At 46.2% G+C, this 27,964-nt stretch overlaps 1 protein-coding gene across 1 annotated transcript; it reads left to right on the forward strand.

The window, feature by feature from the left end:
• Positions 1–27,697, forward strand: LOC142560570 (uncharacterized). The gene is made up of 3 exons (XM_075672775.1): positions 1–1,694; positions 7,365–7,589; positions 15,810–27,697. Exons 1-3 carry the CDS (start codon positions 937–939, stop codon positions 16,264–16,266), a joined length of 1,440 nt encoding a protein of 479 aa, XP_075528890.1. The 5' UTR covers positions 1–936; the 3' UTR covers positions 16,267–27,697.
• Positions 27,698–27,964: the final 267 nt, after the last annotated feature.

Here is a 27,964-nt window from a genome sequence, read left to right on the forward strand (position 1 = left end):
GGTCGTTTCACAGTCCTCGCGCAGCGCTGCGAAGGTCCAGTGGGACGTCATATCAAGCTGCATTGCAACTCGGCAATGAGGAAGTATAGTTATCGCTTTTATATCTCGTAATATAGCCAGCTTGAATACCGTCCCACATGACCTCTGTGTAGCGTTGCCGAGGCGCTCTGGAACGAACAGTTTTTTGCCTCATCCATGGAACAGTCCGCGATGGTCACTATGTTGTTGTGGCCTCGAAACATAGCTCATATCACGCTGGTAGGGCGCATAGATTTTTATTTGCTGACGTCGAAACTTGTGAGCCCCACATAGCTCCAACTGGAAAACGAAAAACGTAACGATTCAAAATACGCGCTCTGTAATCCATTGTTGCCGGCAAAAGAGCACCAGGTTGGCCAGGGCGCACCAGTATCTATCGACGATGACAATAACCGTACCTGTAAGTGTCTATAAGAACTAAGTACTTAGATATAAATGACCAAGCTTGCTTCAAAGTTACATTAACTTCAGCGGAGCAAGCTTGACAAACACCGCAAGCAAGATTGGCAAGGTACATTACAGCTGGTGCCACCTGGAGGGCACAATGAACAAAGCGCGCATACAGAAACGGCAAGCTGCGGGACTGCGGCTGGTGGGACGCGGTTTCTAGGGTGGTCGCCTGTCGCCCCCGTCGCGCTGATCTCTACAGTTCCGCAAACAGCGGCAGAGATGCGGCGCAGGGACAGCCTTCGCGCCGGACCCTTCCGGTAGCAAAACAAGTATGAGCGCCCGGCCCGGGCCCTACCGCGAAGCGGCCGCGCCGTGGTGTCAACGAACCCCGTCCCACAGGGTGGACGCTGCGTGACAGCGGCTGCAGCGCGTCTCCGAACGGGAGAGTAGGTGACAAACCAAGAAAAAAAGAAAGCCTGCTGCCGCGCGGCCGCGGAAGCCCGAGGAATGCCGAAACGCAAGACGCCCAAGCCTCTGTACCGCCTGTGCGTCGTCTACGTCGCCGGCACCATCCACTCGCTGTGCCCGCCGCACGACGACGCAGTCGCCAGCGTCTTCCCACCGCACGTCAGCGAGGACCTGGTGGATGCGCTGCAGTCGTACAAGCAGTCCAACTTCACGTCGCTGCACCACCTGCTCACGCACCGGTTGCGGCGCGTCAAGCTCAGCTTCATCGACTGTCACCTGCCGATCGACAAGCCGTCGCGGCTGCCCCGGCTCCTGCGCCAGATCTCGGCGCATGGCAAGCAGCTCGCCGAGCTGTCGCTCGTCGGCGCGGTGCACCAGGACGACGCGACGCTGGTCGATGCGCTCGGCAAGCTGCCTCGTCTCCGCCGCCTCACGCTGTGCCTGTGCAACGTCACCGACCGCGTCGTGGTCTCCATCGCGAAGCACTGCAAGGAGCTTTGCGAGCTGAAGCTCTCCGGCCAGCGCATCACGGACGAGAGCCTCTACCTGCTGGTGGCGTGCGAGCAGCTGCGCTCGCTGCTGCTCGAGAGCGACATGTGCTTCGACCCGCGCATCACCGTGTCGTCGTCGTTCCACCTGCTCCGCGGGCTGCCTCAGCTGCAGACGCTCAAGATCCCGTTCCTGACCGAGGCGCTGCTCCTCTTTCCCGCTGGCTGCAAACTGCCCCTCGTCGAGTACATGGAGCGAAGCCTCAGCCCGCTGCTTCAGTGCACCACTGCGCTGCCGCACATTGTCAGGTATACCGTGCCGTAGTGAAGGGAAGAGGCTTGGTCACAGTCGCTGCACGCCGCGTCTTCATCGATTTCTCGTGCGTTTGTGTATGTGTGCGCTTGCGTGCGTGCCATTTCCCTTTATGAGTATGCTTAACTTAAGGAATATGCATAAATTGCCACGACTAGGCAGCCTCTGAAGAGTTTGGAAGCTTGATTGTGTTGACGAAATGGTACCGGTTAGGAATTTTTCCTGTCGGTCCGACTGAAGATCAGATGTGGTGTACAGCCTTGGTTTTAGTAAGCATGAATGTGTTAGTGGTACAGAGCCTAATGAAGTTCTCTGCGGTAAATTCGTTTGTACTCCAAGTCCCTGTTCTTTGGACTTGGTCAGGATGTCACCACATACCTGTTTTTGAAGACCAGTTGCTTTCAAGCACTCTAAAGCATTCTGGCAGCAGCCTTTACATTTGCCTAGTTCAGATCAAGTGCTCAGAACTCATTTGGTTGGTTCATTCAAGTATTTGCGCTCCATCACGGAGAGTTCTGAGGTGCCCTTGCCTTTGAGCTTCGAACGCAACCGAGATCCAACAAGAGTTCTGGTCACCTGACTTCTTTGATTGCATTAAGAGCAGCCGAATGTTTGGCTTGGGCAGGCTTTTCTCTGGCTCCAATCAAGACAGGGCTCCACATCACTGCAGTCTGTGTCGGAGTGCAGTAGGAACCAATCAAATGTATCATAAGATGCCATGACATTCATGTGTTCTTCTCTGACCTCTCTCATGAATAAAACGCTTGCTTAATGCATACCTTTTGCACTTGCAACACCTCGATAGTTGCTCCTTGTGCCACGTATTGGAATGTTGAAGTTCGACCCGCAAAGTTATAGATTCTTTGCAGCACTGCGGCATATCTACACACTACTTATTGGATCATGTAACCCTAGCGACATGAGTGGACTTGTGTTCGGAAAGACCAACCACAATATGACTGCACAGTCGCAAACAGAGCAGAGCATTAAAGAGGTGCTGAGAAATGGATGGTCGACTGTGTCAGTGGCACATTAGCCAATTAAATACAAAACATTCACTTGACAAGCGTTGACGTATGGCCGTTTTGGTGAGACATACTTAACATTGTTTTATTGCCGTTGACGTTTAGCACAAGTGAGTGGACACTCACAAGTGCTGTGTGTGTCCACTCGCATGTCCTCGTTATCAATGCACTTAAAACAACCTTAAGTAAAACATGCAGTTTTTCATTCATTTGTAATTCTCAGACATATATTTTGGAATCACTTTTGCTATGCTGCAGGGATATGAATGTCGAAGCATTATGATGAGATGGTTGAGTAGGGGTGTGGCAATTGCAGCATGTAGTGTGTTAGTTTGTTCTTCAACAAATATATAGGTGCTCTAAACGTGTGTCGTAAATTCTTAGTTGGGTCGTCATATTGATGAAATATGCATTCCATATACTTTCTTCTTCAGCCATTTCCTGAACTGCTCACCTACTATCTCCACATAATTATGCTCGACTTGGCCTAGCATACTTGTGTGCCTTATGTGCTAGTAGTAACATTTTCACTAATTAAGAAAGTTGCAAGGTTTTATTACCTGTCTTTCATTGCACCATGAATATATGGAATGGATGATTTGCATATGCAGACTGCTTCTTGCAACACTTTCATAACTTCACTGTAAATCATCAAAATCTGCACAAAATACCTCAAATGATGTAACGAGGACATAATTGGTTGACACCTAGATATCAATTGAACAAGGCTTGAATGGTAAACCTGAAGTGAGGAATTTTAGAATACCACTTCTTGCTGCATGCACTGCTCTTTATTATTACTATTATTATTATGCCATCCTGAAAAAGCATTGTGCTGTACAGTTTACTGTTTTCTATAATTACTGGTAAGCAATAGTAGCACTCCTCATAACATATGCGAGTACTTCGAAGTAATTATGCTGAGAGGTGTTAAGTGCGTAAATTGAAGATGCATTGAGAGGTTGCTAAAAGCGATGCCGGAGCAATCCTCGAGCTACATTCTTGGGGTTTAGTCGCCTACTTATCTTGCTGTTTCTGTAGGCGCTTTGTTTTCCCATAGATAATCCTGTACACGTTTGTTTCCCATCTGATTATTTAGCTGTAGTTCATCTGAGCAAGGGTGTTCTCCGCTTTGTCTTTGTGGCAGTGTGTGGGAATGTAAAAGGTGATAGCACTTATTTATGGCGTTTTGCAGAATCATTTCACTTACTGGTGAAATCAAGAGTATGACGGAATCCCATTAGGATGGAACTTAATGTGATTAAATATAGAAACATAAGGCTGACGTTTCTGCTCCTACATGGGAGGATTATTAATAATGATATTAAAATGTGACAAAACAGTCAGCTAAGTACGGTGACACATTCATAGTGTACTGGTGATGAATAATTTTGCCTGGTGTTCCTGCCGTAGTTTGCGTGTACGGCATGTTTAAGTGATTGTTTCATTGCTTTATAATTTCATTGTGAACAAGGGACCTGTGTGGAAGCCAAAGCATTGAGCTTACTGATTCGTTTGTGGTCAGTGTTTGTCTCCATTTTTCATCGTTAGTTACATGGTGTGCTTCCTTAGGTGCAACTCCTTGGGTCTTGTGCGTAACTAGGCATTCTCAATGCTGATATATTGCACCTTGAACTCTGCTGCTTTCTTATCTGGTTTCGTTAACATTCCTGTGGAGGGTAGTTAGTGATGAGACATAATTGGTTGCTTGGATGCACTGCTTGGTGTGCACTTCATGGGTCAAAGTGAGAGGGGACATGTGAAGGGCATCATCCTCTCAATGGGTCCTGTAGCACGCAGCTTAGCGCATAACTTAATGACTAAGCAGCATGCAAAAACAGTTTTTGTGATGTAATCTGCAATCTTAGCTCAGCAGTGTATGTTTCTTAAAGTACCAACCCCATGTTGATTGATTATTTTGCACATACAGTTGAAACTTGATTTAACGAAGTGATGACCATGCTCGAATTATTTCGTTAAATCAGGAAGTTCGCAAAACCAAGAAAGGAATTTTGTGGTCCTTCGAAATGTAAAATTGTAATGTAGTGACATGCGAAAGCTACCGTGGCGTTGTATTTGCCGCTAATCCAGCCATCTGTCGCATAAACCATGAAATAACAAAACCAACCACCGTCGCCCCTACCGAGGCGTTGTTGAGTCGGCTGTTCCATGCATGGGCACGGTCTGCAGCCTCGTCAAAATAAAGCTGGGGGTGTGACCGTCCCGCCTAGATGTTTTAACGTGATAGCTTTAGAGGACAGGTACTAAGGATAACCCGTCTGGGCATCAAAAGGAGAAAGAAGTCATCGCTTTATTTTTACTTACTTATTTCAGGATAAACTTCGTTCAATCGAGTTCGGCCTAGTTTGTTACGTTAATTCAGGTTTATGATAACATTGAACTCTATGGGTACCTGCCAGGGAATAAAAACTTCTTCGTTAGATCGGGAACTTTGTAAAGTCGGGTTTCGGTAGATCGAGTTTTAACTATAGTGCTGTTCTATTTCAGCTATGGATGCAGATAGTGATGTGGTGAAAAGTTGAGCTGAAGCCCTGTAAAAGTACACTCACAACAAAGAAAGTGCCTGCTGAACAGAAAATTAACACACTCACTGCGGCGTGGGTCACGGGTAGTTCACGGCAGTTACACTCCATTTGTGGCTGTGCAGGTTTTTCCTGCAATGCATAAACAACATATTTGCTAGAAATCAACAGAGACGAAAAGTTCTTGTTGCTTCTGGTCCCATCGTGGGAGGCCTAGGCCCAGCCGACTAAACTGCTGGTGCTTATTAAAGTTCACTCACTCTCTCTCTCTCTTCTGATTTGACATGTAGCGCCATCTCTCTGCACCTTGAGAAAGTTTCAAAGGAGCACACAACTTCCTGGTGATTCGCGCATGGGTCACGACGCACCGGACGCATATGACAAGTGATCCATTGATGGGTCATCATGTGCATGAATTGAGACTTCAAGAAGTGCTGCTGGAGTGAAGATACCTTGAAACCTTTCGTACCGTATACTTGAAACTTTCGTATCGGCTCTGCATTTTCAGTGCAACATAATGAAATTGGGATTTAGCCTTCATTACCTCTTTAAATGGTCAACCCATTAACATGAAACTAGCAAAATTTAAGTTTTGAAAGAAAGTTTGATCTGACGAACTGATTTAATGTTTCTCTTTAGTTCCCCTTTAATTCCTGTAGTGCCACAAGTATTGCTTGCGCAGCACTACAGTCCCATCCCTTCCTTAGGGTGGGGAGGTGTGGAACACAGTGGTGCATGTATACAGTGAAAGCATTGAAGTAGAATCGCCATATATGTTTGATATGCTGCTTGCGATGCGTAAGGGCAAGTATCTTTTTAAAAGCAGTAACCATTGTACGGATCACCGATGGGTCTTAGTGTGGTGTAGTTTCTTTGCATGTCATCAAAAATGCCTCTGAGCAGGAAAGAAAAAAAAAAAAGAAAAAAAAGAGAGAGTTATTTAGGTATCAATGTCATGGCTGTTTTTCTTGCAAGGTAGATGTTCCAGCCCCTGCATGATGGCAATTTCATCAAAGTGGTGAAATGGTACATGCAGTAAGGCAGTGATATGTGCCACTTAGCACAATGCTTCACCGAGGACAAGCTTGGCATTGCAAGCATTAGAAATGCTACCTGCGGCAGTGAAAAGTAAGATGGCAGTGATATGCCCCACTTTGCTCATGCGTCACGGAGGGCTAGAGCCTGCCGTTGTTAGCATAGGATCGCTATGTGCAACAGTGAAAAGGTGAATTTCTTTGCATATGCACGTAGGTTTCTTGTGGGATGAATAAAAAAAACCTAAAGCACTTGACAGAGGTCACGTTTATAAATGAGCAGTTTCTTTGCATTGAAAGCAAGGTGTCAACGGGTTGTAAATAATGTTACCACATTGTGAAGGGCTTGCATAAGCACATTTGTCAGGGAAGCATGGCTTTCCCCCGGCTATCGCCATTACATCTCTATCATTTTGAAAACCAAAGAATGTCATAGTCCTTAAAGCTTGTGGAATTTTACATTTTTTGGTGCTGTTGTTGGTGGTGGGACTGGGGAAGGGAAAGGTGGAGAGGAAGGTTCATTCGTCATCTGCTGGCACTGCCAAGTGAACAACTGTGCTCGATTGGGGGCAGAACGGACGGGCTCATGGTTGCATTTTCCGTAACCCCACTCACCACTATGTGCATGCCACCTTTCGATGGGTGTGAAATGCAAAATTGCCGGTGTACCGTGTATTGGTTGCATGTTAAAGAACTCCAGGTGATCGAAATTAATCCAGAGTTCCCCATAACGGGGTGCCTCATAATAAAATTGTGGTATTGGCACGAAAAACCTCAGAATTTAATTTTGATCATGCGCATGTTTCAGCGTGGCCGAGCATATGCACGGCAAAAGTAAGACGGATATGGCTCCCTAACGCTTTCAGAAAAATAAACAATGGAGTGACCTATTTACGTTTTGAAGAGTGATGCAGCATGGCAAACTGCTTTAGCCAAAGTTAAGAGGCAAAGCATTACTTACTTTGACAGTCAACTTGAACGGTTTCTGAACAAACTTTTTAACTGCCTCTGCAGTAGTTGGGGGCAGTTGGACTAAATGCTCCCATCTCTCTCTGCATCTGCAGCATCTGCCCTCTGCTGACGCGTGTCAGTCTCATTCTGACGGGCCAGGAGGGAATCCTGCCACTTGGCCTCCTAAAGTCGCTGACTGATCTCACCCTACGAGTCATTTCAAACACGTCGGAGATCTTCTTTCGCCGGCAAGTGGAGCCTGTCCTCAGGATGGTTGGGCCTCACCTAAAGACGCTTACCCTGTCCCTGCCTGACTTGGATGTCGCTGCCATCAGCGAGTGAGTCCTGATTGCATGCATGGCACCCAGATGTGTTAACTTAGTACTGGCAGTCTAAAAGGCCGCTCATAAGAAAAAAGGTTTAGCAGCGTGTTACATTCTGGTAACACATGAAGGTGAAGGCCTGCTGTACACTTGGTGATGTACCGTCTCGCATCGTTGCGTTTCTGCTTTTGCAGTTCAGCTTCTTCGGCTCATTTTCGATGCTTAGATGCGGTTTTGCGGACTCATAAGGCGGGTTAGACTCGCACAACAACGTTTCTGTTCGACCTTATATTGCATCCTGTCAGCAGGGGATTGAAAAGCGTGCTGTTCAGTGTGTTGTATCGGTGATTTCAATGAATGTATGCACTGTTTGCTTCTCTTTGCTGAGTGCTTGTAGCCTCAGCGTTATTGGGGGTATGAGCCATTGAGGTGGTCACATTTTATTTTTTTTTTTGCACCACTCAGCTAGACGGCACATTTCTATACGTTGTATGCGTGATTCCAATGAATGTATGCACTGTACGCTTCACTTTGCTGAGTGCTTGTAGCGTCTGCATTATTAGAGGGATGAGCCATTGCTTATGATGATAGTTTTTGTACCATTGGACTAGACGACACATTTTTTTCAAGGTCATTGAGGGTATGAGCCACTTAAGACTTTCGCCTCAATAAGTTGAGATGGATTAGGGAATTATCTGTCTACAGTACCAAAAGAGCGACTCATATTGTAAAGTGAGGCCTTACAAGCCAGAAAAGATGCAAAGACAGCAGAAGTGCGGCGACACTGTTAAGTTTCCACACCAGCTAGTCATGATGTCACTGATTTTCAAGGCACTTTCTCTGGCCTAGTTGTAGTTCGTTTTTTATTGGCAAAGATGTATATTGAACAAAAAAAATATAGTGAGAACACCAACTGAAAAGGATAGGTTCCAAGTGTGGTTTATAGAATACCCTGTGCAAAGTGTGGCTAATTTTATATCAGGGAGAGCGGCACTTTCCTATAAAAGGTTCATACAATACATGAATGGTATTAAAAAGAGCAACATTGTCTCCAATGCACTTGCGTAGCATGCGGTGGCTACTAAGCACGAGATTGACTGGGCCAAGGCAAGTAATCACAAAAGAAAAACTGGAATTCCCGCCAGTATCTAAAATCTCTCCTTGTTCAAACGATGAGAAAAACACTGATTCGGTCCAACCGTGTGTAATCAATGTGTATGCTTTGCATCAGATGGGAGCTATTGCGGTTTTCATGACATCGCGTGACAGACAGATGAAGTGGGGGTGGTAAAAAGGTTTTTGACTGATCACGAAGGTCTGATTGCAGAATTGGAATAGAAAAGCTTAAAATAACTTGATGTTATAGTACCCCTGGACAGAATTTGCTGCAGGCCACCAGGTTAGGATACATGTTTGTTTGCAGGAGGTGCCAGGCTACCGCTTGTTTCTTGGTTAGATCTGGATGGTACCGGGCCCTTCCCAGCAGATAGTAGGGAGTTTTAGAATAGTGGCCCCAATAGTTTGGGGCCCCAAAGAGCTTTGCGGGTGTTAGCGTTGGGCCACGTAGGAGTGAAGAGTTTTAGAATAGGGTTTGACGTTTGCGGATAGCGTCTTGCGCTGACAGCGCCACTACGGCGTCAAAGAAAAGCTATTAGAAATAATTACATAAAATATACCATTTTATGATAGGAATAATAATTTTTACTTGCGTGTATTCGCGTTTAAGTACAATTTAGAGGTTATTCTCTGTAAGCAGCAAACAATTAGTTGCGCTTAGTTTTGAGCAAACCAACTTTACTAGCCTTCACCAGCCAAGCTTAGCCGTGTTAGGCCTACGAGCCATAAAATCCACAATCGAATTCAAAATCAGCCACGTCTAATGAGTCAATCTTCATAACACACGCTAGTTGAGAGAAAGCGATAACCGCACTCACTTCTCCTAGCTTGCGAACTTCACGCGTTACCGCGAATCGAACCCAGTTTTGTGCTAGGTTAGAGCCGTCGCTTCGATGGGTGCCGCCATGTTTGCCGACGCAAAGCTTTTGGGGCCGCTATTTGGGCTCTCGCTAAATCGGTGAAATAGCGTTCCCAACGCAAAACCCAAACGGAGTTTGCGTCTTGCGCATGCGCAGTGGCTTCGACGCTATTTCTTTGGGGCCCCTATTCTAAAACTCTCTAGTATGGTGTAGTGGAATGGGGTAGCGTGTCATCCGTACAGCAAAACAATGGGAGAACCGGGTATGCTTCGCAACAACGCCACCAGTAGGGCGCTGTGATTGACTGGCATGCCTAGCGTGCGAAATTTAAACATATTGTGCAAACATTTCTGCATTTATAAACTAAAATGCTCTCAAAACAATTGAAATTAATATAATTCACAAAAAATAAACACTTCAAACTATTAGCATACATCAAAATGGCGTCTAAGCTTACACATTTCCAACCACAGATCATGCAATATTCCTGATCGTCTGCTCAGCGCTTCAGTTGCAGAAGACAAATAAACACTCATCTACTCATTACATTTGGTAAGCATGCGTATGTTTTTAGTATTTCGAAACACGCGACGATAAGAAGCCCGGAAGGAACACCTGCGCTGTGCCTAGTGGGTTGCATGGCATTCCTTTCATGTTGCATCAGCCAGAAAGGCGGTCACCAGGTTTCATTGAAGAAAACACACACAAATGCGTGCACGCACGCACGCACACACACGCGCACACACACACACACACACACACACACACACACACACACACAAAGATATTTCGAAATCCAACACTTCCCGTGCACATAAAGAACATGCGAACGCGGCAGCAAAAACCACAGCAAGCAATCGGGGAGCTCCATACGTACCTCTGCGACAACCATAATTACAAATCCCGGAGGCTCTGTGTTACACCATTGTTTTTACTTTTGCCATCATTGACTCCAAGCTGCAGCGACAGGTGGCGCTGCAGTAGACTGGCGTGCTCCAGTGCCCCCGGCCATCATCGCAAGAAGAGGCATGTTTTCGCCACCAGACGACACACTGCCCTATTCCAGCGCACCAAACTGATAGTAATTGGTGATTTCTTTGTATCTGACCATGCGGTCTCCCCTTGTTCCCGGCTCGGCTGGCTCACTTGCTCGGCGAGTAAGTCCTCGAGCGACATTGTGAGCCTCCTCGTTGTCGGTGAGAGAGGAGTGCGCGGGCACCCAAATAATTTGGATTGTCCCGCGATGATGGTTGCCGTTATGATTTAGAATTTTGAGCGCCTCTGGTGAGATGCGTCTTGTGAAATTATGGACTGAGATCTTTGAGTCACTTATGATAATTGTAGCTTTGGTGGAGGCCACTGCTAATGCTATTGCCGATTCCTCCATTACTTCCGGGTTTCCCGTTTTCATGGTTCCGCTCGCTGGGAGTTCTCCGTCTGCGCCTACTGCTACGACGGCCAACCCTTGTGTTCTCTGTATTCTGCGGCATCTATGTAGGCCACGCCCTCTGCATCATGGTATTTGTTCTCCATGTGGCGCGTCCTTGCCTCTTGTCGCTCCTTGTGGTGCTCTGGGTGCATGTTCTTTGGCAGTGGGGGCATTCTAAAGTTCTTCCTCGTCTCTAATGGAATGCTGAGTTTCATACTGTGTTGTGCTTCATAGTGAATCTTTATTTCCATAGAATGTGTCACCCTGTGGGGCTCTGTGTGTGTGTTTCATATTGGTTGGTGGTGTGCGGCTCGATAAGTTTCTAAGAGTTTGTCATTGGGTGTTGTGACTGGGATGCCAGTCGCCTGTTTGAATGCTCGTCTGATGATGCATTCCATCTTGTTTTCTTCTGCCATGCCAAATGTTAGGTACAGTGCCACATAGATGACGCGGCTAATGACGAAGGCCTGCAGTAAATGAATTAGGCCAGCCTCTCCCATGCCGTAGTGTCTATTGGCAATCCGTTTGATTAGTCTTAGTGTTTGCTGTGTGCTGTTCTCTAGCGCATTGATGGTATTGTGGTTTCTGCCTTCCGCGTGCAACCAGAGTCCTAAGACTTTGATCTGATGTACGATAGGTATCGGGCCCTCGTTCACCTGAATGTTAATTTTCGGTGTTCCTCCGTATTGTTTCCTGGTTGTAAGGTGCGTAAGTAGAAGTTTGGACTTTTGCGAGGAGATACTGAGCCCCCTCTCTGCTGCGTAGCGTTCGATGGCCCCCGTGGCCTGCTGGAGGGTTTCCTTGATTTGGCCCTCACTGCCGCCTGTCACCCACAACATTATGTCGTCAGCGTGTAGGCTGTGGTTAGGCCGCGGATCTTGCTGAGGAGTTTTGGCGGACCAATCATAGCCACATTGAAGAGAATGGGTGACAATACCGAGCCTTGCGGCGTTCCCCTACTACCCAGTTCTGTGTTGTCCAAGTTGATTTCTCCTATCGTGATTTTAACTGTGTGGTAAGAGAGAAAGTCCCGGACATAGTTGTAGGCCTTGTGACCTACCCCCAGGTCCCGGAGGTTTCCTAGGACCGCCTTGCACATAATGTTATTGAAGGCCTTGGTGAGGTTCAGCCCTAAGATGGCTTTTAATCCCGCTCCTCTGCCCCGCGTGTCGAAGGTTTGATGTTTAATTTGGAGTAGGACGTCATGCATGGACAGTTTCGGCCTGAACCCAATCATTGTAAGTGGATACAGGCCTCTGTCCTTTATGTAGTTGCTTAATCTTGTGAGAACGACCATGCTCCATCAGCTGCCCCACGCACGAGGTCAGAGATGGGTCTGAGGTTCTCGATCAGTAATATTTTACTGGGTTTGGGGATCATCACCATGTGTGCAGTTTTCCACTGCCGCAGTAATGCACCCCATTCCCAGCACTAATTCATGTACTTTGTGATTGCCACGATGGATTTGTGACTTAGGTTTCGGAGAATTTTATTTATGATGCCATCCGGGCCCAGCGCCGATTTTGTGCATAGCCTGAGTATTTCGGCCCTCACCTTGGCCTCTGTGATTTTCTTGTTCAATGGGAAGTTTCCCCTGCCCATGTACATGTTCTGTGGTTCTTGTGTAATGCTTCCTATGTATTTGTTCTGTATGTCATGATCCTGCGTAAGTGTGGGTGATCTTGTTGAGGTTCTGCCTCTGTGTCGTTTTACTGCCCTCTGGGTCTAAGAGACATAGGAGCATTTTGCCCAGCCCAAGCTGGTTTTCCATGCTGTTACGTGTGGACTCCCATAGCTGTCAGGCTAAGTGGTTCCCGTGATACTCAACCTCCCTGTATAAGCACGCTATTAGCCGCTGCAGGGCCCGATTCAGCCTCTGGCTTCTCCAGCTTTGCTGTAGGCTGCAGCGCCCCTCCCACAGGTGGAGGAGTTTGCTGTTGGCTGCTTAGAGCCCTGCTTCCTCTGGAATTTCTTGAGTAGCCTGCTTTACGGCTTTGTGTAGCTGTTGTGTCCATTTGTCAATGTCTGTAATCATTTCTGTGCTATCGATGCCTGCCAATATGTTGTTGTGTGCCTGTGCCTGTCTGAATATATCCCAATCCACTATCATCAATTTCCTACCCTTCATTTTTGTGGGTCCCATGTTTATTGTTGTGGATATGATGAAATGGTCGCTGCCCAGATCATCTTGTGTGTTCGCCCACTTGGGGTCCTGTGTATTCTTTGTAAACGAGAGGTCGGGTGCGGTGTCCATGCTCACACTGTTACCCATGCGCGTGGTTTGTTGAGGATCCGTAATAAGTGTGAGCCCCTCCTGTTGCGTGGCTATCCAGAGATTCCATCCTTTGACAGTTCCTCTGCGATAGCTCCACGTGGGGTGCATGGTGTTAAAGTCCCCAACTACCACCACCATGTTTTATTTGGCGATGTTTATGGTTTTGCGGAACAAGGTCCTGAACCTACTCCTGTGTCTTGGAGAGCTGTAGATATTGAGGACAAAGAGGCTGCCGTCGTTCTTGCATGCCAGTATGATTTCTAAGAGGACATGCTGTACGTTTGATATCGTGGTTTCGTGCTGCAGCACTGCCAGGTTTCTTTTGACTATTGTTATGGCTAGTGCTTTCTCTTCAGAGGCTCCATAGGATTTGTACCCTGATAATTTTGCCAGTCTCATAGTCTCCTGCACAGCTATGACATCTGGGGCTTCTTTTCCTAAGAGGATCTGCTGCAGATTTCCCCGTTTCCAATGAAACCCTCGGCGGTTCCATTGCCAGATCATATATTCAATGCTACTATTATTTGGGGCCATTTTTGTTGCTAATTGATGACCCCCACGGTGGCCATACTGCTTTCTGCTATGGTGAGTCTCTGATGTGGTGTCATACTCTTTATAGATCCCACTGGTGTGGGCCAATTTTCTGCCAGAGTGCTGTAGTGCTGTAGTTCCTAGTGCACCTCTAGTGCTGTAGTTCTGATTTCAAGTATTTCCATTCTGTTTTCGATTGCTTCCATGCGTTGCCCTAGTGTTTCCATCTGCGTATTGAGCATTTCAAATTGATTCTGCATTAGGTCTGCTAGGCTCGAAATTTTTCCGCTTCTGCGGGGGTGCCTGCACCGGAGCATTTACCTGCATAAGTGTGGGGTAGGGCGTGACTGCTCCACCTTTGACAGATGGAGTGCGGCTCCGTTCTCGTGTCTTTGCTGCTTCTAGCTGTGCCTGTTTTGGTTATGAGGTCTCTATTTCCCTGCATTACCGGAACTAGAGTTGCCTGAATTTTGGCTAATTGTTGCTCTAGGGCGGATCTGCTACTATCCAGTTGTTGTTGGGTGGGCAGGGAGACCCTGTCTGCCCAGCTCACCTTGCTTTATTCTTGATGCTGCGGGCCAGGTCCTTGCTGCTGCTGCTGCGGTGGCATTGCTGCTGCTGACCCTGACCGGTGCCTGGACTTCGACCGGGTCCGGGATCTTGATCACCTACCGCCGCCCTGGGGTAGCCTCGGGTAGGAGCGGGGGCGGTTCCTGGTGCTCCCGGTGCCACCGTTTTCGTCGTGTATGCCGCAGCCTTGGTTCCCTCCTTGGTTGTTGTAGCCGCCGGCTTCAGTACTGTTGTTGTTGTTCGGCCGCTCTCTAGGGCGGCTTGTCCTGTCTTCGGCGCCGAGTCTCAGTTTCTGTTGCTGGATTTTCTCCCACTGTCATTTCTTTAGTATGTATGGAGTCCTGAAGATCTCCGTGCACTCCTTGTCTCCCGTGACATGTAACTTGCCACATAATTGGCAGCTCGGTGTACATTGGTGTTGTTCTGTCGGGTTGGGTTCACCACATCCGCAGCATTACTTGTTGTTGTTGGGATTGACGCGCACGTCCCCCCTGTGGCCGATGCGCCTGCACTTTTGGCACACTTCGTGTTTCCTCTTGTGTAGTAGGCAGCGGTATTCAGCGCATCAGTAGTGCACGTAGTGGGGGTCGTGCGCCCTTTCGAATACTATAACGTTCAAGTTTGTACAGCCCATTCTTCTTGTGTGGAGTATTGTGAGGTTTCGTTTGGTGACCAGGCTCTACTGAATGATTTCTTGGGTTTCATTCTCGGGTACTCCGTGAATAACCCCGTTCGAGGTATTCTCCGGCGTTGGTGCGCTGCTGCGGCGTAGGTCTGGTTTCGGATCTATATTTCTTGCAGTTTGCTGTGCTTGATGGCATTCTGCTTGACTGGTGTGCTCATTGTTAGTGTATTCTGTCGTGTGTTGATTCTGAGTGTATTGCCTCTCGCTGCTTCGCGAGTCAAGCCGGCCCCGAAGCACACCATCCCTCACGGTGACGGTGTGCAGCTCACGGTGACGGTGTGCAGTTGTGCCGCATTGGAGCCGCCGCGTAGGCGGATGCCGGTCTTGAAGTCGTCGCGCGGCAGCTGTGGTTGCTTCGGCGTCGTGGGTGATCAGCATATGCGCAGATCGTTCTTGTTGTTTCGCGCTGCAGTGGCCTATGTTTCTGCTTGTGTCTCGCCTTGGTCGTTGTTCGGCTCTCCGCTCCTCCGTCTCTTCTTGTAGGCCACAATCCAGCCCATATCTTGCACTACTTCATGGACGATTTCCTTGCCCTCCACCTCTACAACATCCTGCTTGCCAAATTTTTCGCCCCATGTGGTCGTCGAATGGGAAAAGTAAACTTTGCGCTCTTTATCTCTCTGTTATTATGAGGTGTGTCTTTCAATATTTCTGTGGGAATATATCTTGTTCATTGAAAGGGACCGCACTTGCCTCCACTGTGTTTGCAGTTATGAAAAAGGTGTTGTGGGCTTCCCTTAAAAAAAATTGCTGCTGTCTTGTCATGCAGGCATTGTCCGGTGCTGATGGACCTGGAGATGGAAGACCTGCGAACACTGATCCTGTCGGACCAGCCATCCATTCTGCAACACACCCACTTCAGGCGGCTACAGCGGCTCAAGTTCTTCCCTCATGAGATGAACACCGTCACGCCAGACCAGCTCTTTGGGATGCTGCGCAACGGTGGCAAACTGACCGAGGCATGCCTGGGATGGTGCCAGCTGACAGATGCCTCTCTGGAGGCTCTTGTTGCTTCCGGAACCTTTGCCAACCTTCGTGAGTTTGAGCTAAACGAAGTGGAGTACGTGTCGGGTGCGGGATTGCGATCGCTTGTGGCAGCAGACAGCGACCTGGCCTCTCTGACTGTCTTTGGCTGCGACTACGTGACGCGGGCCGACATTGAGCAGCTGCGGGAGCAGGTGGCTCAGCAGAACCTGGACCTCGTGATTCGATATTTTGAGCTCTGAGACGTAACGTCTGTGGGTGCGGATGTTGTGAGAGTGCGAGTGCCTGTGGATGTGGTGAATTGTGTGTCGCCTGTTGTTCTGGAGTGTGGTGACCGTGCTGGATTTGACCTGTTTGAAGAATGAGTGTCGAGGGCAGATTGGGCTTTGGCTCAAGGTTGTTGCAATTCTGGCGCCAGTGCAGCTGTTTCTGTACAGCACCACCTACGACAGGCACATGCACAGAGCACAGCACATGTTGGCACATGTCTTGCGATCTCTTTGTCCCTGTTGTAAGTGGTGCTTTTTAAGATGGTTCGTTACCAAGTTGCCCAACTTGTAACTCCAATATGTTTCCTAAGCTGTGGAAGTCGCGTATTGCAGTGGCAAATGTTGCAGCTTGGGAGTCGCATCAATTACAGCCAGAGGTCAGCCTAGCGATGAGAAGCCGCCGTCAGTTTGCAGTGTCTGGGCGCAGTCAAGCAGAATTAGGCTGTTGTGCTTTAGTGATTGGGTTTGTGAGCTGGCTGGTGCATCTTATTGTGACTGTCTGGTGAAAGCAAGCATAAATGCTGCCCATAAGTTAGTCAGATTTATGCTGATGATCTCGCGAGCTTGGTTCGTTGCTTTCTTTTAGAGAGGCATTCTTGAATACAACAAGGTATTCAAAGTTGATTGCTAGTTACAGGGTGTCTAGCAACCTTGAAAAGCTGGAAAATTCTGGGAAATTTTTGGCACCTAGAAAAGTCAAGGAATTGTGATGAGGGAAGCTTTTTTTTAAAGAAGTGAAGTCAGAGAAAAATGACAGAGTGAACAGTTCACATTGTAAATTCATGTAGGTCAGTTATCCTGCAAACCTTTTATTCTCTGTTCAGCACCACAAGTCAGCTTTCCTGCACAATAATTCTTTCCTCTATTGCCTTATCAAGAGGAATAATTCTGAAATTATGTGCAGCACTGGCTTTTGACCTGACGCTTATGAATTTTTAACTCCTGCATGCTTTCACAACCTTCTGATGTGGCAGGGTTGTTTACACGCAGGGCTCGCCGTCCTGTGAAGCATGTCGTATATGCATTTAGTGATGGAGCAATTGAAGTGGCAGGAGCAAAACTGGCCCGTAGGGTGCATGCCAACAACACAACGAGCCGTTTTTAATGCGAATAGCTTCTTGGCATCGTCAGACCAGTTTTGCTTCCGGCTATCTAGCTGTTCATTATCCCACAAGAGATGTGGGCTGATCTTGAAGATAGTGCAGTCAAGATAGTGCAGTCTAAGAATGTGGGGGCTGATCCCAAATTTGGTACAGGTTAAAAATGTGGGCCGTGCGCATATAGGTACGTGCTGCTCTTCAGTGAACCTCTTTGACACTAACCTAGGTATTAGCCACTGAGTCTGTGCCGCTCTTCAATTAACCTTTTTGACGCCAACTTGGCTCCCTTTGTGTGTTGCAACCATGTGTGCATAGGCTTCACGCCGCCGCCACCAGATGGCACAGCGAGTCGAGAGGGAAATGCGAGAGAGGAGCCCAGCATGCCTCTGATGCATTTCGACTATTCGCACACTTGGATAGTCATTGTAGACGATTTCTGCCCGAATATTTTGGTTCTGGTCAATGCCACATAGCTGTTGCATAGTAGCCAATAAAGACATAACTACATCACGAATGCGTTGTTGCACTATTAAAAACCGGTTGTAATAATATGTCTTTATTGGCTACTACACGGCTGCTATGTGGCGTAAACTCAATCCGCTGCAATGAAGAGAGCTTCCGCTGCACAGCTGTCTTGAGGCTTTTGCAAAAAGTACATTCCTTTTAAGAAATGTTCGCATAAAACATAAATTTGTCATCTAAGCATGGAGTGCTTGGTTGAAAAATTTGGTAGGAATTAATGTGTGGCAGTGCAACGAAAGCTACACGTCCAATACTCATACAACATTTTCACAGGAAATCTGTTAGGCTGCAGTCAGGTACGTGAAACATCTTGTGTGTGATGGCACATGGGCACTGGGGTTCAGGAATGACTTAACCAAATACACGAGTTACATTTACATATTTACGCATTACAAAGCTTACATGTGTAACTTATGTAACAGCTAGTGTGGGTCTTAGTCTAATTTTGCAATCGTGCTCACTCCCTATTCGTAGTGGGCCCATTTGTTTTGCAGAGGGTGTTTGGGCACTAAGGTAAAGAAGTGACCCCCTCTACAGGCAGTGCGCGAGACTGCCCTGCGCTTCTCTAGCCCGGTGCACTCGTAGATGCTTGAGGATAATGCACTAAATTTAGCTTCGGTTGTGTCATCTGTGACACGGCAGCTGTGCCATCGGCGCACGCAATGCATGCATGGTCGAGTAATGGCTTCTTTCCTCTGCACAACTATACCAAAGTAAGATCCATGAGTATGGTTGCAAAGATATAAGCGATAATGCTGTAACATGTTTTGATTACATCGCTTTCAGCAAGCACGGGGAAGTCAAAGATAGTGTTGGCACATCACTTTGGCAAGCCAAATTGAAGCATGCATTGAAGAAAAAACGTACTGCGGAACATTTAGACTTAGTGAAGCCGTGGACCCACCCTTTAAGATGTTTTTTTTTTCTTAAAATATAGTTTTAAGTTTCCTCAAAAAAGCTACAGTCGAACCTTGCTACAACGAAACTGACGAGACGAGCTAAAATTTTGTTGAAGCGGAAATATCGTTGTGACAAAATCTGTCTCATCACACTGTCAGATTTGACTACACACTTAACAAACATAATTTATTTCCTAAAAATGTTGGTTATCTCCATTTGCCTCCATCCTTTCGACATCGGCACTATGGTACAATGCTCACACTCGGTCATTAGCCACTGTGGAGGGTGGCTCCACTATGAAATGGTCGTCTTCCTTCTCTATTGTTGAGTTGGCCGTCACTTTAGTGTCAGGCTTAAAGCCGGCATGCACAAAACAATTTCCTATTATGCTTCGCCGGGGTGCCATCCACACCTTGGAAGTCACTTGTAGGGCCATGAATAAGTCCACTTTGGTCAGCCGCCCGGTGTCAGCATTCAGCAACAACCGCTGAGTCAACCACTGCCGATAAACACTTTTCATGCTGTGAATAATTTCTTGGTCTAACGACTGGATCAAAGCCATGCAGCAGATGGGACACCGAAGAAAGAGCACTGGTGATCAGCTCCTGCGGGTTTGAAATTGTGGAAAGCATGCTGTTGGAGAGGCTGAAATCCACTGCGATGTCTCCTTTTTTTATGCCGCTTGAAGCCTCGCTGAAGATTTTCACCTTCATTTCCAAAGAAAGGAACTTCTACATTGTTGTCGTGCTAGCATCGAGTCGAGTGCACAAGGTGCAAATGAAAGGATTGGGCGAATTGGTCCAATACTGCCTTGGCACATTGCTCCTGTGATCACTTGATCTAGAATGAATATGGATTGGCTGTCCGTGCCATGTCACAAGGTGGCCAGCCGCATAGTCATCACCATCAAACAATGGCACCCCTCTGAGTTTGTTTATGGGTAGTACAGTGGGCGCACGTCTTCGGTGAGACTAAGCAACGTGTATGTACGAGAAGTTAGATGTTTGGTGTTATGCTTACTTTATAGTAAAACAAATTTGAAAGCTCAGCTTCATTGAGCCAAAATTTTGTTGAAGCAAAACAAGCCCGAAAGATGGTTCGTTGTGGCGAGAACTTTGGTGCATTGGCTTCTAGGGCTAACTGAGGGGGAATGAGAAATATTTTGTTGAGGCGGCGTTCATTATAGCGGGGTTCAACTATAGTCTGCACTGTCACTGGTATTCTTAGGTGGACCACAACAATGTGCAACTTACAGCTTAACACTCTACATTTTTGTGTTTGTTGCATTCCAAAACATTTTAAGCCAATTTGTTTAAGACTACAAATATCAGATAAAAGGAGAGGGGACAAAGCTAGAGTTTCTATTGAAAAAAGGCACCCTGGCCTCAATGTGTGCTTTTTGCTTAGACACAAGAAGTGCACCAAAAAGAAAGAAAAAAATGGGTGCAGGACTGATCCATTGCGATTGTTTTTCAAAAGCATTTGTGCAACACTTTATTCATCTTCCATTGCAGCTGAATTAGTGGAGTGTGACGGTGCACCAGTTTGGCTTTGTCGCTTTTGCAGCTAAATAAACCGCAGAAACCGCAGGTCTGCATGTGTGAGCTGCATGTGTGAGCTGCTCATGTCTGTTGATATTTTGGCAGCATGGCAGTGGCAATGATCTTGCTTATGTGTGACAGAACATGGCACATGGTTCACTGGGAGCTTGGGGTTTATAAATCATGGGAATGCAAATCATGTCACACTTATTCCGCACCTGTTCTTAACTGATGCCGTGGAGCAAAAGATAGGTTCTCGCATGCGATGGTACAGACTCAGGTTTGATTCCTTATTGGGGCTAGATTGTCTTTTTTTTTTATTCGGTCATCCTATCGAGGTCACATGTATAGTGATGAGCAAGGTAGGGTAGCTGTAGAAATGCATTGCATTTAAAGGAGTACTGACACAAAAAAAATCCACGTGGTTTTTTCTGCTTTAATAAGTAGTTAATGACCCAGTAATCACGGCACGAGACCTCATTTACTTCAGAGCGCAACAGGTAATTATTTGCAGTCTTTTTTGTAGCGACCAGTCCAAGTTTCGGTTTCAGAGAGCAACGAGACGGCCAAACGGGAGTGTAAACAAAGTGGTCACGTGTTCGCAAAAAGCCATGACGTATGCTCTGAAGCGCAGCCAGCGTGCGGCGCACCGGCACGCGAGCTTCGTTTTGCTAGTCGTCTGCTACGTTTGCACGTGGTTTGCCATGTCCTCGCCATCATCGTCGTCGTCGTCCTCGTTTTCGTCATCCAGCGGCGATTTCCTGCATGTGGGAGTCGCGAACTCGGTCCACTTCTGCCAGTGAAGGGTATCGTGGGGAAAACTATGCATAGTTATACCCAACCCTGAATATGTTCCGCAGAAGTCAACGCAGCAGTATGTACGCGGCATGGTGCTGTACTCGCAATTCGTGCGTGGTCAGTGCAGCGCAGTCAAGCTGATAGTGTGGGAAATATCCCGACGGACACGACAAAAACTGCAGTTGCAGCGACACGGAGAGCGTCCCACTACAACAGCTAGAACAAGCAACAACAGAGGAGAAGAGCACGCGTAAGCCGCATGGCAGCCAACGAAAATTCGTGACGTAGCCACATGACGTAGCGTTTTCTTGGCTATTTACAATCCCGGGTGATGTCAATGTCGCGAGGTGCTCTGTTTTGCGGTTGGCTGCGCGCACGTACTTTAAAATTGATTTTAAATATGTTCTAAGCGATATTCGCCGCTGATATTTTATAGACGATGTGTGTGTGACCAACTAAATCGATCTCACAAGTTATCTCGACTTCAAATTTTTGTGTCAGTACTCCTTTAATAAAATGAAGGCCTATAGTAGCGCATTTCAAAGCACCTGGGATTGACGATTGGGTTCTCTTCTGAACTGTTGGAATTAGGATCAGTGGTTCCTGACTTTCTTGAAGAAGGCCGATTTAGGAGTTTTCGTGAGTGTTCTTTGTACACAATTGCTGTTCTATTCAGACTCATCACAGCACAATCACGAGTGCAGTAGATTCCGATTTTAAAGGTCGAAATTTTGAATGGTCTGTGATGTTTTGCTTGAGTAGATAGCCTGCTTGTATCACGTCGGAAGTGATAATTTAGCCACATAACCTTTTGCAGACTTGTCCACAGAACTTTATGGAAGCTGAAAAAGCGCCGTCTTTTGTGGTATACGGATCATGTCCAGCTCAGGTACACTACCACATAGGTCCTCATGCTCAAATGCAAAATGGATCTCAGACTTGGGTGCTTGAAGCACGAAATATATATTAAAAATATGATCTTTTTTTTTTTCATTTCGGTAGTTTACACATGTTGTGGGCAGGTGTATGTAACAATATTATACAGCTAAGATTTCTTGCCGCTGTCTGTCCCACTTGACAAAGCCCTTTACTTTCAGCGGCTGGCTTGCCTTCTGGGGTAGCAGGGATGTTAAAAAGTTTAGGTGTTGCATTGTAGTTTTGGGAACTCTGTTGTTGCTTTGCAACAATCAAGCTACAGAAGTTTCGTTTGCATGCTTTTTACAAAGTTAGTACAGACATGCTGCTGCTCTCTCTGATTTAATTTGCACAGCATGGCCAGATGCCATCTTTCTCTTGAACAAGTTCTTCCTCTCTCTCTTGTTGCACACTTCGTGGTCGCTCTGTACACCACTGCACCATGGTCACTTGGTGCAGTGGATGGTAAGAATAACATTGAAGGAAAAAAACCCTTGGTTAATGTAGCGCTGCTGGCAATGTACATTACATGTTGCATGCAACTTGGCAAATATTGTTCTTTACATCGCCGCAAAAGCTCACTTGGGACATGTCATGAGAACACTAAAGGAACGACCATTGCAGATTTTACTGTGCCAAACAGCTGTGAAACCAGTTGGGCGCGATTTCTACGTGTCTGCAAGTCCATTGCACTTGGGTGTGTTTGCATGCGATGATGCTGATATCGAATGGCACATTGTCCAACTCCCACTCCTGTCCAAGCAGGAAAGCATCTTCAAAGGTGCAGAGTTTGGTGGAACTTGATGAAGCAGAAGTTGTTTTTTCGTATCAGCTTGCCGTCGTGCTGGAAGAAAACAGATGCGAGTTTATTGAAGCCGTTGCACAAAGCAACTAACGCATCATTGAAGCTTGCCTGAGATGTGCATATGGGGCCAATGGGGTGTGGACAAGTTGAAGAGGCAATCGAAGGGCTGTGATTGATGAAGTACCACTGCAAAGCTGATGGAAAAGGGGCTGGTGTAGGTAGTACCCAAATTGTCTAATAGCACTGTCACAGGCGTTCGAAAGGCGTAGTAATCGATAGTCTATCAAATCAATGACAAAGTATGCGCTGCCCGTTACGGCGGTCTAGTCAATAGCCTATCGAGTTGGATGAGTTATGCAGAACTGTATCGAGATCTCGAAGGCCGACGAGCAATAGAGGCAGGCGCCCTCATCAGTAGTGTCTTTGCAGTGGCGAGTGGTTAGCCACGCACCCGATGAAAAAGAATAACAGGCAACTGTTTACTCTGTAGAAAAACTAATTTATTTTCTTTCGGCAACTAGTGCCAGTCCCACCTCATGACAAATACACCGTCCCCAGCAGCCCCAATATTGCCAGAGCATTAAAAAGAAACCAACAAAAATAGGCACAATATGTGCAAATGTGAGCATTGTGTAACTAAATATAGTACATTAGTTCAGTATGTTGTTTAAACACCTTACAGCAATAAAAATATGGCATTTAGCTATTTAGAATAACTGTTAGGGCTGTTAAGATTCGGCGATGCGGAATGTGACATTCAGCGGAGGCATCACAAACGCTTGGTGTTTGAGTGCGGAAACATTTTGACTGCTGCCGAGTTTGTTCCTTTGAGTCGATCGGCTTTATAGCCACTGAAAAGTACCCGGGTATTAGTTAGGTGCTTGAGTTACAATATCAAAGAGTGAGTAGCTTGGTGTGGCATACTCGACTCAAGGTTGTCATGAGTTTATTGATGAAGCACAAGACTGTGCGAAAGGCTGTTAGATTTTTCTTGTCCCCGGTGTAAGCTACAGAATTTTCCTCCAGATTAGCTTCTACTGGATTACCCGATGTTTTCGACATTGTGAGAAAAATTATGGTTAATAATTGGTTGCTGTCTTGTGATGTTCTTTTAGCCGAATTCTTGCTGCCATGGTCAAGAAATTTTGAAGGTTTTGCTGACACCCTGTGATAGGATGACGTGTGTAGTAGGAGCTTTGCACTATGACAACGAGTAAGATGCTGAAATTAAAGAAAGTGGTGTACATAACACAGGCATAATATGTATATGTAATGTATATAATGAGAGCATCGAGCTGTCAAGTTGAGGGCAAGTGGCAAGACGCCAGTGGAACTTTGTAGCTAGCAGCTTCTGGTTTAAGAAGCATTGGCATTCGATGCCAGTGCGTGCCACAGCATTAAAAACAAAATGAAGCATGGACTATGTGCGAAACCTAACACTTCACGTGGGGTGAAGTGTCTGCATTATTAAGGCTTGATTAATGGCAGATGTTACTCTAAGCCAAGCTTCTAGCAGTTTTGTGCAGGTTCTTGCGCCTGCTAGTCTTGCTTTATGCCATTGCCACACTTTCCTGGTTTCAGGTCTGTGGGCCGTATCTGAATACCTTGTAGGTTATGTGGACATAGTGTACTCTTGTGGTTCACTGGATGCTTGGGGTTTATAAATCATGGGAACACAAGCACACATTGAGTGCATTTGGTGACAGATGCATTGCGTTCCAAATTTTCGCGACTTCATTTATGTCGGTCTTAATTAGTGTCGCATAGTAACTTGAATGTCCGCAGTAAAATTTATTATACTTGCTAAAGGATATAATGGGACCGTAGTGCAGTCGCCCTCATGATTGCCAGCTAGTGTTAGGCAGTTTGTCACTGTCAGTGTATTGAAAAGTGCGATGACTGCTCCACACTGGATGTGGGCTGAAGTGCGAATTTGCTGCTTTGCAGTGTGAAATGGTACAGGTTTATTAATTACTTTCACTGTGTTATATTCATGTGTCCATGTTGCCAATTTTTAACTATGTCTTGTGCATGCTTTCGAAAAGGGTGCTATTAGGGGTTTATCATCGCACTATTCAGAACATTGTTCGTTGGGTTTGCCACTCATGCATTGGTTCTTGTTGATAGCAGCGGTCATCCAAAAGCCAAAGATACAAACGCTGTCTCTCCACACTGCAGTCAGTTTGTGGCTTCAGTGCATTCGTAGAATGAGCGAAGGCACGTTACAGGTCAAATGAATGTAAAGCAATGATTTGTGGTGGGGAAGGCTGTGGCCTCGTGCCGTGGCAGCTTGAAACGTTCACTTGATCGCTAAAATGCTGGTGTAGAGTTGGTACTTAGTTCGACAGCCTGTTTCTCAACAGACCGCAGACATAGTATGGGCACTCGACATTTGTTAATTTTGATTACAGCTGAGAATGCCATTAAGCAACCTCTACAGTGAGGTTTTATTTCATCTAGGCAAATTGTAGGAGAGTGAAGGAGTTGCTGACTTTTGGCTGCACACGCGTGGTGTTGCGGTGAACGTTCACGTGTGTGGTTTGTCTTTTCAAAGGCTGACTGTGTTGTAAAAAGATCTCTGAACAATATGCCCAGTGTGGCAGGTAGTGTCGATAGCGTTAGCATGCATGGGCTAAATATGTAGTGTTGCGTAATATACAGGCCATTTCTGCAATGTATTACTGTGTACTGCCTTTGTCAAAAGTGTATAGGCTACTTTGCGCCTTCACCATACTTTATGTTGTTTGGCAGTGGTGGTGCGGTTACCGTGGTACTTCTGACACTTGAGACCTCTTGATGGTGAGTACAAGAGCTTTTTTAATTCTACACGGCATAGAAACTTTTGCCTGCAGTGAGCATGGTGATTGCGGGCAACATGCTTATAGCCTGTATACTTTTGACAAAGACTATGCGTGCAAGGCACTATTGTGTTTTGGTGCTTGTAATGAGGTGTGAACATGTATGTCAAGTGGAACCATAGGTTTGTGATGTGACTGGAGCCGTTGCTGATCTTGTCATCACACAAAAGCAGATAGACATTTTGTGTAGTGGTGTATAGTACCGTGTCGCGCAAGGGATGAGCTGGTGAGGATGCTTCGGACAGTGCTTTTGCACGTGCGTGTACTTGAGCGTGTTGGAAGTGTGTTGTTTTCGTGTCTTTCATGCGGTGCTTGTGCGAATCTTGTTAATACTGTTAGCACTGTTTTGTGCATGCGAGGAACCAAAAGTCTATATTTAAATTGCCCGTGCATCAAGTGTCTTGACATGTAAGGAGTTTTTAATTTTCCCACGTTTCCCTCCCCCTTCTTTTTTTTTTCCATTTCAGCCTTGGTCAGCATACATGAATATAGCTTCATCATAAATGTGGTCACTGAGAATTCGTGTCGCAGCTTTAAGCTTCAATGCTTGTCAGTGCACCAGAAGAAGACTTGTCGCCAGAGTACAAGTACGGGCAGCGCTAAATTGCTGTTTGTGCTTACGATTTTGTTACGAAGCTGCCTGCATGCAACGAATGTTAACACACGCAGGGTGTAGTTTCCGTAGCACCAAAAAAATTTGATTTGTGAAATTTAGGGTGTTTTTTTCCGAACTTTTCCATTTTTAAAGCTTGTTTACTATTGTAATGCCAGCAATGATATTGTGCTTTTACTTATTTGCGCCTAGTTTAGAGCAGAAATTATTCAGAAAGAACACATAGTCACCTGCAGATTTCTTGTAGCCTGATTTTTAGGAATTGGCCATTATATGGAGTTATCTATGCAGCAGTGCCATCAACTTATAGCACCAGTATATAATGGGGGCCGCTGAAAGTTGAATTCCTGTTTTGTGAACATTTCAGATACACTTCATAATTGTTTGTGGTGGAAGTAATTCTAGCTAAGTTGTGAATATAGTATAGACCATTGACAGCATACCTACAGAGCAAAACCGGCCAATCTTTAACAGTAAACATGTATTAGTATTTTTCACCAGATTTTTTAATTTTTGCCTAACGCCAGTGGCGCAGCCAGATGATGTGGGCGGAGGGGGAGGGGGAGGGGGCATAATGGGCACGTGCCCCTGCCTCCAGAATTCCTGTGTTGGTATGCGACCTGCTTGTTGGTACGCTCACTTCCCCCACATCTTCGAAAAAAATTTCGACGACACTGGCTAAGACTGTAGCAGTCTTCAAATTTTAAGGTTGGCAGGTTTGCTGCTTGGTGTACGGGGATGGCCACTTTTGAGCTGCCCGATCTTTGAAGAAAGTCAGCTTTTGAGCTGGCTTTCTTCCTTTGATTGGATTATTGTTGACAAAGTTTAACACAATAATAACTGGCCACATTACATTCAGAACGCATTCCTAAATTTGTTGCCATGCCTGCACTTGTTCACAAAACTACAGAAAAGAAGGTATTGCTACACACGCAGTCCAGCAACTGTTTTTATTACTTTTCTCTGTGCTCTCCAAAGTCTGCAACATCTGCTAGACAGGCCCACATTGAGCACATTTAGATTCTGCTCTATATTCTGTAGTTTATTTTTATTAGTTTCTGGAGCATTGATGCTGGTCTTGGTAACCGGTAAAAGTTGCTCGGCATATGTCAGTAATAATCTGACTTGAATTGGAAGTGGGCATGCTTCCTGATTTGTTTGATTGCGGTGAGTTTCGTGGTCCTTTGGGAAAGACAGCTACAGATGCAATGCTGCTTTGTTCCATAGCAGCGAGTCTTAATTTTTGGTTTGCTGTCCTTTGATGGCTCTTGATGTGTGCGGCAATGAAAGTTTGTGAGTAGAGCTGTTGCCTTCATTTCCAGATTAAACTGTTATAGTGGTTTGCACTGTCACTTGTTTGTTTTATGGTCGTGACATTTAGATGATGCAATAGAGACATCTTGAGTGAATGTCTCTTTCTATTTGCCATTACAGCTTGAATACCTGCACCCTTCTCCCATATAAATGTGACAAATGGCATGTGTTCATGAGGTGCAGCTGGTTCAAGCTTATATTTCCAAGTCCAACATTGAACAACTAACTGGATTGCGTATTGACCTGATCTTGTTTGCAGTTTTGCAATTGCTTTTTGAGGGCAGTTGTATTGCCAGTGTCTACTT

Source organism: Dermacentor variabilis, chromosome 10 (genome assembly GCF_050947875.1).
Source record: "Dermacentor variabilis isolate Ectoservices chromosome 10, ASM5094787v1, whole genome shotgun sequence".
NCBI classification, from domain to species: domain Eukaryota; kingdom Metazoa; phylum Arthropoda; class Arachnida; order Ixodida; family Ixodidae; genus Dermacentor; species Dermacentor variabilis.